Raw genomic sequence first — 15458 nt, 5'->3', positions numbered from 1 at the left:
TTCATTTATGTTGCATTTGACTTTTCATTCTACTTGTCAGTAGTTGTTGCTTTTAAAATCCCTGTTCTGTCTGATGTGCTCTAATAGCTTTATCGGCTAGTTTTTCTACACTGTGAGTATGATTGCTCACGATTTCAATGTAGCCAAGCAGTAAAAAAAGACGAAGCGTTTCATTTCCTTCGTTTATGGAGGTAAGGTACATTATACAATAGAGGGAATACTGGCATCAATAAACCTTCTGTGTCTTTCTACGCCCCTTCCACATCAACGTTCTAATATTGCGCCTGATCGGGTAAGAACCTTCATTACAAAGTTCAGTTAGTGTCCAACTATTTATTATACAATGCGGAAAGCTTATTTCCATTAGTAACACTGCAGGTTACAAGTAACTGACGTGTGAGATGTCTTGTGACTACTACGTGTTCTGTGGAGTTCCCCCGAGATAAATATTATCTATCATTAAGCAGAGTGCGTTAGACTCATGCGCCTGATAAGGTTTCCCTTAGTCACTGAGATATAAAGAGCGCGCCCTCTTATATACAGACGTGAACATCAGTCATAAACAGTTGGTGAGCGTCAGAGAACCGGTAAGTCTGCTGCTGCCTGCAAACGCTTCTGCTTTCTGTCCCCCCTTTCTTCATCTATTGTTAAGGTACTGATTTTGTCGACGTGAAGACGACCTGTGAGCGAAGATTAACAGCCCTTTCACGATGGAATTACCTTGGGAATGTATGCAGGATCAGTGCAGTTTCTGCTAAGTAGTGCACACGCTTTATCTCCTGGATAAGAAGGCAGTGGACTGATAACTTAACATTAAGCTACATAAAGCATGTAACATAGAGCACAGATATCCAAAAGGGCTGTGTATTCCTCCCTCCTCTTTGCCCTTTCCACTCGACCATTAAATTGTGAGTCTAGGTTTTTTATTCCTTACAGAATTATAATGCATGTTTACAAATGAAACTTCCTGGCAGACTAGAACTGTGTGCCGGACCTAGACTCGAACTCGGGACCTTTGCCTTTGCCTACCGACTGAGCTACCCTAGCACGAGTCACGCCCCGTCCTCACAGCTGTATTTCTGCCAGTACCTCGTCTCCTACCTTCCAAACTTTACAGAAGCTCTTCTGCGTACCTTGCAGAACTAGCGGAGACATAGCTTAGCCACAGCCTGGTGAATGTTTCCAGAATGAGTGAAAATCTTATTCTGGCCTGTCTGCAAATGTTTGTCTCTGGTGATAGTGAACCCAAGTTTAAGTCAGTCTTTCTTGCATTCGTCCGTAACCGAGCCTGACTGGAAAATATGCGGTTTAAGAAACAAAACATATACGCATAAGAAAGACTTTAGTCATCAATAATATTATTCTACTTATTATTCTCCTTCTCCATTTACAACAGTCTGCTAACACTGGGGTAACTTTTCCATTCCGCGACTGTAGAAATCACGTGGTCTTGGCGTGAAGAACTCGTCCAGCCGTGTTCGGACCGCATTTTCATCGGGAAAAGAAGTTCCTTGAAGTTTGTTCGATTGATAGTGGAAAAGGTGGAAGTCTGAGGTTGTGCGATCACGTGAATAAGGCAGGTGTGGAATAGCTTCCCAACCCAACTCCTGTATAGCGTTTATTGTCAGTCTTGCAGAATGTTAGACCTGGCGAAGGACCTAGCAGCCCTGGGGATTGAAGACACCTGGAGGAACCGGGCACAAAACAGGCAGTTTGTGGAAGCAGCGCGTGGTCTGCAGGGCCTGTGATGGCTGAATATCTATCCATCTAGCAGAATGCGGGCGGGTGTTATCGTTAAGTACCACTGCTTCACGCAGTCTTCTGGTCGTTGTTCGTCGACTGCGACTGTTGTGACTCCTCTCGCTAGCATGGGATGTGTGTTGTCCTTAGCGAAAGTTAGTTTAAGTTAGATTAAGTTGTGTGTAAGCCTAGGGACCGATGACCTTAGCCGTTTGGTCCCATAGGAACGTACCACAACTTCCCAACGTTCAGCAGTGATGGTTACACCTCAGGAAAGCGATTCATAGTACTTCACAACGTCGTTCCTCAGATGCATAACATTATCTCTTATGAGAGCGTTCAGTGCTTATATGGCGAGTTGCTGCCTTATCTGGGCTCAATCATTGCTTTCTTTTCCTTGTGTTAGCATAAAGACACCAATTCCGTCACCAGTAACGATAGAGGATCGGAATGGTCGGTGTTATTCACGAACCAGTTAATGATGAGCAAGCAGAGCTGTGCACGTAGCTACCGGCTGATTTTTGTAATGTTGGCTTAGAGGATGCGGTGCTCATACCTCCGATTTTTGAACCTTCCTCATTGCATACAAATGTCGCACCATGGTGGAATTATCACAGTTCACCACCAGGTGCCAGTTCTGGAGTACACTGACATGGATCATTCTGGATTACTGCGTGTAAACGATCTTCATTAAACCCCGAATGTCTTCCTGAACGTGTGGAGTCACTAACGTCAAAACGACATTCTTTCAAACGAGAAAAGCATTTTCTTGCCGTGCTCTGTCCAATGGCACTATCCCCATACACAACGCAAACGTTTCTGGCTGCCTCCGCTGCATTCACTCGTCTATTGACCTCAAACGGAAGAGTATGTCGGAAATGTACAGATTTCTCCACTTGGCACTCCATTTCCTAACGTCCACAGCTCACGCCCTCCCTCCCAATGACAAAATGCCAATATCACAGTGAACTACAAATAAAAAATGACTATCGATAAATAAACCCTTAGCAACCGGAATACCAACATGCAAAATTAAAACATAACGGAACTTATGGACCAAGCGAATACGGTGGCTTTAGAAGTCAGTGCATAACTTAGGCTTGTTTGGTTGCGAGCCTTTTCAAGGGAACTCATGTAATTTCTGGTGGCGAAGCGGCGGTTCCAGTGTTGTCCTACAGTAATTTCAAATGCGAAGAGTGACATGCCCAGTATGTTTCTACCTTCCAGAGTTTCTGTAATAAACAACTGAAATCTGTTCTTTATTTTTTAATCGTCCTGTATCTTTTCCGATCATTTTCTAGACTTATTTCTTAACTTACTGGTCGTCATTTAGTTAGACACTTCCAGGATTTAAGTATACGAGGATAAAATTTCAGATTGTTAAATTAAAAAAAAAGAGTTCGCAATCATTTTAAAAATATAAAAGGATGTTCTACACAAATCATGTATACATTTTAATCATCAAGTACTGCACCTATAATAAGTATTGAGTGGATAACTCTAAACCCTTTTGGGGTATAGAAAGTTTTGTTTGTTTCCTATGAAGTTTAGTTCTCGTTAAATTTCATGCCTTCATAATTACCGAGAAAACAGAAGCAATTTTAGACTCGCTCTGTCCTTTTGAATGCCTTTCTCTGAACGTCCATGACACGAAATAGACTTCTTTTGCATATTGCTGCCAACATCATTTTATGTACTACGTGACGCGCGAAGTACGTAAGTGGAGCGAAGACGGAGTTTTTCGGACGACCTGTTCTTAGTGGGAACTGTGTGGCCAATTTATTCCTGTGTGCTCTACATTCAGAACTTTGTGCTTGGAACTCAGAAAGCAGCGTGGTTCGTATAATGCATGTTACGTTGTCTTTTTGTACCAAAACGTCTTTTCTTCAGTGCTTACAGCAATGCAAAGACAGTTATTCCTTACATGTCTGCATATCATCTCCTCGAAGAAAAGTATTCCATTGCTTATCTTTTCTACCCAACGACACAGTCTGGCAACGGACAGTTTTCAGGTCCATTGAACGTAAATCCAAAGTTTCAGTAGTTCTCTTGATACTTATGTAATGTTCCAATAGGTTACACTGCTTTCGTGAGATTTACGTTTGGAGTCTGTTCGTTCTCACTTTTGTTCCTGCTATTTGTTTCTGTCACTGAGTCATCTTCAACAATTTTCATTTTAATCAAAACTTATCCATACCTAAACATGTTAACCGGGCAATGCATACACACGAGTTACTAAAATCAGCATCAACTGACTATTGACTGGTGAAGAGTAGCGGTGCGCGTGCTCTACACAGGCTCTCGTTTGCCAGAACGGAAACAACACAGGGTCCAGCATATCCCCACCAAGCCGTCTGAGCTCTGAACAAGCAAGCAGTGAAAAGTCAGAACTGGAAGGCCAGTCGAAAAGCGCTATGTTTTATCCGTGCGCAGGTTTATGTTCGTCTCCTAGCCAAAGTAATTTTTGGCTCCGTGACGATTTATCACAAACATGTCACCCTGCGTAGGATTCCTTACAAGTACAAGGTGCATTCAAGTTCTAAGGCCTCCGATTTTTTTTCTAATCAACTACTCGCTCGAAACAGATGAAACTGGCGTTACTTCTCGACGTAAATGCCCTGCAGACGTACACATTTTTCACAACGCTGACGCCATGATTCCATGGCAGCGGCGAAGGCTTCTTTAGGAGTCTGTTTTGACCATTGGAAAATCGCTGAGGCAATAGCAGCACGGCTGATGAATGTGCGGCCACGGAGAGTGTCATTCATTGTTGGAAAAAGCCAAAAGTCACTAGGAGCCAGGTCAGGTGAGTAGGGAGCATGAGGAATCACTTCAAAGTTGTTATCACGAAGAAACTGTTGCGTAACGTTAGCTCGATGTACGGGTGCGTTGTCTTGGTGAAACAGCACACGCGCAGCCCTTCCCGGTCGTTTTTGTTGCAGTGCAGGAAGGAATTTGTTCTTCAATACATTTTCGTAGGATGCACCTGTTACCGTAGTGCCCTTTGGAACGCAATGGGTAAGGATTACGCCCTCGCTGTCCCAGAACATGGACACCATCATTTTTTCAGCACTGGCGGTTACCCGAAATTTTTTTGGTGGCGGCTAATCTGTGTGCTTTCATTGAGCTGACTGGGGCTTTGTTTCTGGAATGAAAATTGACATCCACGTCTCATCCATTGTCACAACCGACGAAAAAGAAGCCCCATTCATGCTGTCGTTGCACGTCAACATTGCTTGGCAACATGCCACACGGGCAGCCATGTGGTCGTCCGTCAGCATTCGTGGCACCCACCTGGATGACACTTTTCGCATTTTCAGGTCGTCATGTAGGATTGTGTGCACAGAACCCACAGAAATGCCAACTCTGGAGGCGATCTGTTTCAACAGTCATTCGGCGATCCCCCAAAACAATTCTCTTCACTTTCTCGATCATGTCGTCAGACCGGCTTGTGCGAGCCCGAGGTTGTTTCGGTTTGTTGTCACACGATGTTCTGCCTTCATTAAACTGTCGCACCCACGAACGCACTTTCGACAAATCCATAACTCCATCACCACATGTCTCCTTCAACTATCGATGAATTTCAATTGGTTTCACACGACGCAAATTCAGAGAACGAATGACTGCACGCTGTTCAAGTACGGAAAACGTCGCCATTGTAAGTATTTAAAACAGTTCTCATTCTCGCCGCTGGCGGTAAAATTCCATCTGCCGTACGGTGCTGCCATCTCTGGGACGTATTGACAATGAACGCGGCCTCATTTTAAAACAATGCGCATCTTTCTATCTCTTTCCAGTCCGGAGAAAAAATATCGGAGTCTTTAGAACTTGAATGCACCTCGTAAATATCAGGTAACGATGCATCAACAATAAAAGTAATCGGGAGGTCCTCACGTTATCAATAAATATGTTACGTCTGCACTTTTCACTGAAGCCGTGTTAAGGGAAACAGTTACGTGACTTGTATTATCTTCTAGTTTTTGACGAGTACTGAGACCAGCAATGGTTATTTCTCTTCTTACTTTCACAAATATTTGAAATATTTTACCTTTTGCCGAGTATATCGCACTTTCCTTGGGCGTGTTTAGGCAGGAACCAAAGAGTACAGCTTAAATTGCTGTGGGTGGATGAGCACTAATGACATCCTTCATCTACATCTACATTATACTCCTCAAGCCACCTAATGGTGTGTGGTGGAGGGTACTTTCAGTACCACTATCTGATTACTCCAACACTGTTCCGCTCGCGAACAGTGCATGGGAAGAATGCTTGTCGGTACACCTATGTATTGGCTCTAATTTCTCGAAGTTTTTCCTCGTGATCAATAAGCGAGATGTATGTGGCGGAATGTATATGTTGTCCGACTCCCCCTGAAATGTGCTGTCCCGAAATTTCAGTAGTAAATCATTCCGTGATGCACAAAGCCTCTCTTACAACATTTGCCAGTGGAGTTTCTTTAGCGTCTCCGAAACACTCTTTCGCCAGCTAAACGATCACGTGATGAAACGCGACGCTCTTCATTGGATCTTCTCTATCTCCTCTATGAGTCGTACCTGATAGGGATCCTAGATAGATGAGCAATACTCAAGAATCTGACGAACAAGCGAATTATAAGCCACTTCTTTCGTGGATGAGTTACGTGGATCTGAGCCTGTTGTCTGCTTTTCCCATTATCTGCTTTATGTGGTCATTCTACTTAAGGTCTCTCTAGATAGTTATTCCTAGATATTTTATGGCAGACGCTGTCTCTAGCTGTTTGTCATCAGTAGTGTAGCTGTACAAGAGTGGATTCCTTTTCCTATGTATGCGCAATGTGTTACATTTATTTATGTTCAGGGTCAGCTGCCAGAGTCTGCACCATTCATCAATTATCTGCAAGTCGTTCTGCAAATTCTTACTATCTTCTGGCGTTGTTAGTTTGGTATAGACAACTGCATCATCTGCGAATAGTCTTTGAAAAGCATCCGACGCTTTCTACTAGATCGTTATATATATTGTAAACAGCAACGGTCCTATCACACTTCCCTGTGGTACTCCGGATATTACCTTTACATTTATCGATTTTGTTCCGTTAAGAGCGACGTGTTGAGTTCTATCTGCAAGGAAGTCTTGAATCCAATCGCAAGTCTGCTCCGATACCCTGTAAGCTCGTAGTGTTTTCATTAAATGACAGTGCGGGACGGCGTCAAATACCTTACTGAAATCAAGGAACACGGCATCAGCCTGAGCGCCATTGTCCACTGCGCTGTAGAATTTTGGAAATTTGTGGTAAGTTCCTATGGGACCAAACAGCTGAGGTTATCGGTTCCTAGGCTTACACACTAATTAATCTAACTTAAACTAACTTACTCTAAGGACAACACACACACCCTTGCCCGAGGGACGACTCGAACCACCGACGAGTACGAACCGTGGCAAAGCGCCCAGACCACGCGGCTACCCCGTGCGGTATGCTATGAATCTCATGGAGGAACAGAGCGGCTGAGTTTCGCAGGATCTCTGTTTGCGAAATCCATGTTGACTTTTTAGAGGATATGTTCATTTTCTAAAAATGTCTTAATTCTTGAGTAAAAAACATGTTCCACAATTTTACAACAAATTTATAGAGGAAAATGACTAAAAGCAGACCTCCATAACGCCTTTGGCTTCTAAAGAAACAGTAAACTATAATAAATTACAGTTTAAAAGCATGTAATGCTATGCACCATTTCAGCAACAGATAATGTAACGAAAAGTTATTATGAAAAAATTTATTTTCAAAAGGAACTTCATATTTAGCAAGTTTCAAAAATAGCTGAGAAAATTGGCTGCCTTGTAAAAACAATTAAAATAACACTAAAAGTATTAGTAAAAGGTATCACATCAGAGAAAGCATAACCTAGTTTTAAAGTAGGTGTGACATAACATCTTCCATGAGGTTACAGAATTTCTCTGTATTTCCTTTCCTGAGCCCAAGAGCCCTGTTATATGATGTTCCTGGAGACTTTCTCTCCGACAGTTTGGTTTTGTGACGTTTAAGAGAAAGACTAATCCACATTTTCCCAGCAATTTCGCCGTTGAAAAGACGTTCATTGTCATTTCTCTCTGCCAGTTGTATAGCCTTCTTCACAAGTGGCAGGGATGGCTAGGGGACAAATGTAAGGATGTAGAGGCTTACCTCACTCGGAGTAAGATACATACTGCCTACAGGAAAATTAGAGAGACCTTTGGAGATAAGAGAACCACTTGTATGAATATTAAGAGCTCAGATGGGAACCCAGTTCTAAGCAAAGAAGGGAAGGCAGAAACGTGGAAGGAGTATATAGAGGGTTTATACAAGGGCGATGTACTTGAGGACAATATTATGGAAATGAAAGAGGATGTAGATGAAGATGAAATGGGAGATAAGATCCTGCGTGAAGAGTTTGACAAAGCGCTGAAAGACCTGAGTCGAAACAACGCCCCCGGAGTAGACAACATTCCATTGGAACTACTGACGGCCTTGGGAGAGCCAGTCCTGACAAAACTCTACCATCTGGTGAGCAAGATGTATGAGACAGGCGAAATACCTGCAAGAAGAATATAATAATTCCAATCCCAAAGAAAGCAGGTGTTGACAGATGTGAAAATTACCGAACTATCAGTTTAATAAGCCACAGCTGCAAAATACTAACACGAATTCTTTACAGACGAATGGAAAAACTAGTAGAAGGCGACCTCGGGGAAGATCAGTTTGGATTCCGTAGAAATACTGGAACACGTGAGGCAATACTGACCTTACGACTTATCTTAGAAGAAAGATTAAGGAAAGGCAAACCTACGTTTCTAGCATTTGTACACTTAGAGAAAGCTTTTGACAATGTTGATTGGAATACCCTCTTTCAAAGCCTAAAGGTGGCAGGGGTAAAATAGAGGGAGCGAAAGGCTATTTACAATTTATACAGAAACAGATGCCAGTTGCAAGAGTCGAGGGGCATGAAAGGGAAGCAGTGGTTGGGAAGGGAGTGAGATAGGGTTGTAGCCTATCCCCAATGTTATTCGATCTGTATATTGAGCAAGCAGTAAAGGAAACAAAAGAAAAATTCAGAGTGGGTATTAAAATCCATGGAGAATAAATAAAACCTTCAAGGTTCGCTGATGACATTGTAATTCTGTCAGAGACAGCAAAGGATCTGGAAGAGCAGTTGAACAGAATGGACAGTGTCTTGAAAGGAGGATACAAGATGAAAATCAACAAAAGCAAAACGAGGATAATGGAATGTAGTCGAATTAAGTAAGGTGATTCTGAGGGTATTGGATTAAGAAATAAGACACTTAAAGTACTAAATGAGCTTTGCTGTTTGGAGAGCAAAAATAACTGATGATGGTCGGAATAGAGAGGATATAAGACGTAGAGCGGCAATGGCAAAGAAAGCGTTTCTGAAGAAGAGAAATTTGTTAAGATCGAGTACAGATTTAAGTGCCACGAAGTAGTTTCTGAAAGTATTTGTATGGAGTGTAGCCTTGTATGGTTAGTGAAACAGGGACGATAACTAGTTTGGACAAGAAGAGAATAGAAGCTTTTGCAATGTGGTGCTATAGAAGAATGCTGAAGTTTAGATGGGTAGATCACATAACTAATGAGGAGGTATTGAATAGAATTGGGGAGAAGAAGAATTTGGGGCACAACTTGACTAGACGAAGGGATCGGTTGGTAGGGCATGTTCTGAGGCATCAAGGGATCACCAAGTTAGTATTGGGCAGCGTAGAGGGTAAACATCGTAGAGGGAGACTAAGAGATGAATACACTCAGCAGATTCAGAAGGATGTAGGGTGCAGCAGTTTCTAGGAGATAGAGAATTTTGCACAAGATAGGTTAGCATGTAGTGCTGCGTCAAACCAGTCTTTGGACTGAAGACCACAACAACAACTTCGCTATGAAAAAATTGGCAATACATTACTTATAATTAGGTGATTATTAATGATATTTCCATAAGTTTAATTTAAAAAAAGGCAAAGAAAAGTATTCTGATTATGAGAATATTACAAGGTACACCAAAAAGATCGAATGAAAAAACACAACGACCAACACTCTAATACGGACCAGTCATTGGTAGTCTTGTGTTTTTACCGCTCCACCGCCGACGAATGACGGGTACTCAAGGTACAGCATGAAAACACAAAAACGTTAATAACTTGATCATTATGAACTTTGGACCCAATACTATGTAAATAAATAGTTCAAATGGCTCTGAGCACTATGGTCATCAGTCCCCTAGAACTAACCTAACGACATCACACAACACCCAGTCATCACAAGGCAGAGAAAATCCCTGACCCCACCGGGAATCGAACCCGGGAACCCGGGCGCGGAAAGCGAGAACGCTGCCGCACGACCACGAGCTGCGGACATTATGTCAATAAAAATCTTTGTTTTTAGACCATATTTCTATGTATAGCGTTGAAAATATGTTTTTCCAAAATATCTGTGGCCTCGTTTTATTCAAAAATTAGGGAGTGTCTAGCGACACGTGTCTGTTCATTTTCAATATAGAATATCCTTGCAGAACTTGATCAAAACCATGTCAGTTCATGTTCCTCGGATCATCAAACATTAGGTATCTCTTACTGGTACTGATGCCTGTTTGTCTGAGAATGACGGTTTTCTTTGACATCATTCCCAAAACTTTTACTTTCACCAACGATTACATCTCAAGTGTATGAATGACTCAGGGATGCTTTCAGATACTGAATCTTCAATGAAACTGTCTGGGAATCACAGTATTCCACGTAAGTGTTGCTAAAATGTTTGGTCGTCGGCAGAGGATATCGCCCACGGAATGGGGTTCAGGGTGCACTGGCGAGAGTGAGAGAAAGTGATGGGCTGAAAGAGAGATAGTGACAAAGAGATAGGGAGCGGGGAAGGCGTAGAGGTCACAGATCGCCCATGCACTGTAGCAAGTAGTAATGAGAATCATCCAGCAGCTCGTGGCACTCACGCGAGCCCGTTTTTTTGGTGTTTCAGGTCCATCAGCATGGGCTTGTACGCGGAATCGTGGCTCACCGAGCTTTTCGTCGTCGTGTCGCTGGCAGTGGTGGCAGTGTACGTCTGGTTCTCCCACTCGTACAAGTACTGGCAGAAGAAGGGAGTGCCTTACCTGGAACCTCAGTTCCCCTTTGGCAATGTATACGAAAGTTTTGTGGGCAAGCGGTCTATGCCAATGGATGTCACTGACGCATACCGGAAGCTGAAAGGTAAGTCAAAATATAAACAACACTTAACAGACAATGGATGCAAAAAAAATCACTTTTATTAAAACATTACTGAGCCGTGCGCGGCTCGTGTTCATGTCGTTTATTGCTTGTCACCTTGTCTTTACGGTACTGTGGCGTCCTCCTTATTCGATTTACTGGTGTCACTAAATTGCTGCTTTGCTTGCCCGTGGGTGGCATCAGCTGCGCGTATCGATAGTGCACTGTTGTATTATCTCTGGAGTGACCGCTGGTATTTCCGGGTCACGGTGTGTCATCAGTTCGGTCGGGGATGGAGCGGCAGTCGGGGGACGGAGTGCCAATAAGGTGCAGACAGCCAGTACTTGCCGACCGCTGGTCACACACATGAACTGTCCGACGGAAGGAGACTGGAGCGGGAACGACCGCTGGTGGTCACTCTGTTGGTCGTCTCAATGGCCGACGTTTATTTGGTCTTTTGACCGTTTCTGGGCCTCGTCAGTTGGTCATCTTCCCGGACATGGGTCAGTATCTTCCTTCTGCAGAGATGTCGTGGCCAATGGGCAAGAGTTATCTCTGCAAGGTTGGGTCCGAGCCAGTGTGCCCGGGTCGCCGTGTCTCTGAGTTCCGAATGGACATCAAGGGAGTCGGGATGGAGCTGCAGTGAGCTCCGGACAGCCATGATTCGCTCGACTGTTGCCAACACACATAACTTGAGTTGGGAGCGACCTTAGTTGGTTGTTCGATCGGTCGTCTCATTGGAAGAAGTGTATTTGTTCACCGGCTGCTTATGGAAACTCTGTGTGTGTCGACTTGTGACTTCTCCTTGTTGTTCCACAGTGATTGGTTTTAGGATTGTTGGAGTCTTGGTGCAAGTATTTACGTAGAACTCTGTGTAGATTCTGAGATCTCAGCTGAGCAGATGAATGCTGTCTGTGTACTAGAGATGGGGGATCCGCTCCTGAACTGATTCATAGAGTTGAATCTTTCAAAGGAGTGAACAATCAATGATTCAGAACGGCACATGGATGTGCTTATGAACAATACTGTATATCCTATTCTCCACTCCCAAAACCCTTGTAAAACGAAATATTCTTCTCTTACTGTTACTTCTGACAAAGACATTAGTTTAACTGTCCGCGCTGATAGCTGAGTGGTCAACATGATGGATTGCCGTCCTACGGGCTCGGGTTCTATTCCCGGCTGGGTTGGGGATTTTCTCCGCTCAGGGACTGGGTGTTGTGCTGTCTTCATCATCATTTCATCCCCACCTGGCGCGCAGGTCGTCCATTGTGGCGTCGAATGAAAGAAGACGTGCACCACGGTGGCTGGACCTTCCCAGCCAATAACGCCAAATGCACATTTCCATTAATTTAAATAACCTTACATTAATGTGTTTGACGTGAAATTATTAGTCAGAGGGTTAATGCCCTCTCTAAATTTCGCCTTGGTCTCCTTTACTGCTTGCCAAATGTGAGGATTGAATAACATCCGTTATAGGCTACGCCTGCGACGTTTTTTCACTGTCTACTCCGTTACTACTTCCCTTTCATGTTCTTCTACTCTTATACACTGAACCGCAAAAGAAAATGGTATAGCCATGCCTATTGAAAGCCAGAGATACGTTTATGTAAACAGAATACGGCGCTGCGGTCGGCAACGCCTATATAAGACAACAAGTGCCTGGCGCAGTTGTTAGATCAGTTACTGCTACCACAATGGCAGGTTATCACGAATGTACCGTCAATATCGAGACTGCAGTAAAACATCAAATCTCCGACATCGCTACGGACGAGAAAAGGTCTTGATTGACCGGGACCAAAGACGACTGGAAAGAATCGTTCAACATGACAGAAGTGTAATCCTTCCACCAACTGCTGCAAAAAAATGTTCAAATGTGTGTGAAATCTTATGAGGCTTAACTGGTAAGGTCATCAGTCCCTAAGCTTACACACTACTTAACCTAAATTATCCTAAGGACAAACACACACACCCATGCCCGAGAGAGGACTCGAACCTCTGCCCGGACCAGCCGCAGCGCCCTAGACCGATTTTTTTTTAATTCTCATTTTGTTCGTTTTCGTTCGTTTGGGGCGGACGTCGCAAGACACCCGTTTCAGTTCGTCGTTGATCCATTTAACTCCGTTTTTTTATAAGAGAGGGTAGTTAACCCTCTGACCGAACACGATGAGTTACCTTGCCGGCTAATCGCTTGGCTAATCCCGCGCGGCCAAATTGCTGCAGATTTCAAAGCTGGGCCATCAAGAAGTGTCAGCGTGTGAACCATTCAACCAGACATCATCGATATGAGCTTTCGGAACCGAAGGCCCATGCGTGTAACCGTGATGACTGCACAGCAGAAAGCTTTACTCTTCGCCTGTGCCCGTCTACATCGACAGTGGACTGTTGATGATTGGAAACATGTTGCGCGGTAGGAGTCTCGTTTCTAATTGTGTCGAGTGGGTAGACGTGTACGTGTATTGAGACAACCTCATTAATCCATGTACCCTGCATGTCAGCAGGAGTCTGTTCAAGCTAGTCGAGGCTCTGTACTGGTGTGCGGCGTGTGCTGTTGGAGTGATATGGGACCCCTAATTCGTCTAGATATGACTCTGACATCTGACACGTACGTAAGCATCCTGTCTGATCACCTGAATGCGTTATTGTCCATTGTGCATTCCGACGGAGTTTGGAAATTCCAGCACGACAATGCAACACCCCATACATCGAGAGTTGCTACAGAATGGCTCAAGGAACACTCTTCTGAGTTTAAACACTTACGCTGTGCACCATACTTCCCAGTGTAGCTGCCCTTTTTCTGTTTTCGCTTCTTCGTCTAACAGGTGAAAGTTTGATTTTATTTTTTACACATTGACTGTCATTGAAGAGTTTTACTTTTATTTAATAATGTCCCGGCTAAGTATCAGTTTGATTACTTCTAAAACCCAATGTTAAACGTGGGTCACTACACGTATAGTCTTCCCAACTCTGAGAGAAAAAAATCTTTAGTAGCTTTACTACCAATGTTTACAGACGACGATACTTTAACCATTCGTTCAATTGTTTTAGTTAGGAATCGCTAGTTTGTTCTTGGCAGAGATCACGTAACCTTAACGTTTATTAATCTAAGTTAAATTAATGTTCAAGAGTTGTATTATGTTTCAAATTAACAACGTCAGTTTATTGACAAGAATTATTAATAAATAGGTTCACTCATACGATCTCATTCAAAGACGTTCTTTAATTAGATGTCTAAGTAGGATTCCCGCTAGCATCAGAGATGTTAGATAATATCCTCTCACTTTCGGTAAATATTTTATTTCTATTTAATATCCGCAAACTGTCATTAAATATGATAGCTAGTCGCGTGAAGTTAAGTTTCCCACTATCACAATTCAAAGTCCGAATCCGTTTAAAATTCTCAATTCAGTAAAGCGTTTGAATATTCACACGAATTGAGATTAAAGCCAAAGAGATTACTATTCACATTCCTGTTGATCTAATCTGATAAATGTCCAAATTAAAGTCTTGAACTGACAATCCTCAAAAACATTCTCATCACGATCTATTCTTGATCCCAGTGTAATAAAGTCCCAATTGTTGTTCTCTAAAACTGTACGTCCTAAACAACTTCCTAACTAGAACAGACTAGATACTGGAGTATACTAATTACAACGTATGGCTACTTATACTTTAATAAACACTATCTTTGGTGTCCCAGACCTACGTTCTATGACTATAATATTGATTTTCTTACGTATTGAAATAACTATTTTTCCAATATTTTCTATTGTCTTTCCCCCTTCCCATGTTTCTAAAATTTATAGTTAAATTTTCTTTTTCTTTTCTTTTGCTTTCTATACTAGATATTTCCCTCTATTTGTTTTTTATTTATTTTTCGTAATTACTAGTTGTGGAGGGACTTGGGTCATTTTGTGAATTGATATTTTAAGGACATGGGAGCTAATTTGGGAGCTATTTTTGTTTTTTCAACACCGAGAGGCGCTGTAGGTGTTACACCAGACATGAACATTACTGAGCTTATCTAGGATCCCTCGCAACATGCTGTCCAGAAATGATCTCTCCTCTCCCACCCCCCCCCCCCCCCTTGTACTTTTAGAGATTTACAGACAGCCCTGCAGGATTCATGGTGTCAGTTCCCTCCACCACTACCTCAGGCATTAGTCGAGTCTATGACACATCATTTTACGGCGCTTCTGCGTGCTCGCAGGGGCCTTATACGATATTAGGCAGGTTGAAACATCCCCTTAGAAAAATTATATATGACTGTGCTTAAACTGACACACAATATTTTTAGCGCAACGCAATCTGACTTTCAAAAATCCCTACAAAGGAATGGCCCTGACTAACATTAACCTATACCTTTCACGAATCACTTACCTTACCAAAAATCTTCGTTACTCGAACTACTGCAATACAGCGAGCGCCACTATTGCCAGATAAATAAAAGATTCAAACTATGGAAGGCACTAACTACTGATAGGGATAGTTAGCAAATGAAAGATTTT

General features: G+C 42.8%; 1 protein-coding gene across 1 annotated transcript in view; it reads left to right on the top strand.

Moving 5' to 3' along the window:
- Positions 1–535: 535 nt before the first annotated feature.
- LOC126272823 (cytochrome P450 6k1-like) overlaps positions 536–15458 on the top strand; it is a 73250-nt gene continuing 58327 nt past the window's right edge. The window contains exons 1-2 of the mRNA XM_049976019.1: positions 536–587; positions 10724–10953. Of these exons, the coding sequence (XP_049831976.1) occupies positions 10734–10953 (220 nt within the window). The 5' untranslated portion in view covers positions 536–587; positions 10724–10733. The remainder of the gene's footprint in view (positions 588–10723; positions 10954–15458) is intronic.

This window comes from Schistocerca gregaria, chromosome 5 (genome assembly GCF_023897955.1).
Source record: "Schistocerca gregaria isolate iqSchGreg1 chromosome 5, iqSchGreg1.2, whole genome shotgun sequence".
Classification (NCBI taxonomy): Eukaryota; Metazoa; Arthropoda; class Insecta; order Orthoptera; family Acrididae; genus Schistocerca; species Schistocerca gregaria.
The sequence above is the reverse complement of the archived record's forward strand: the minus strand, read 5'-3'. Positions and strand labels throughout refer to the sequence as shown.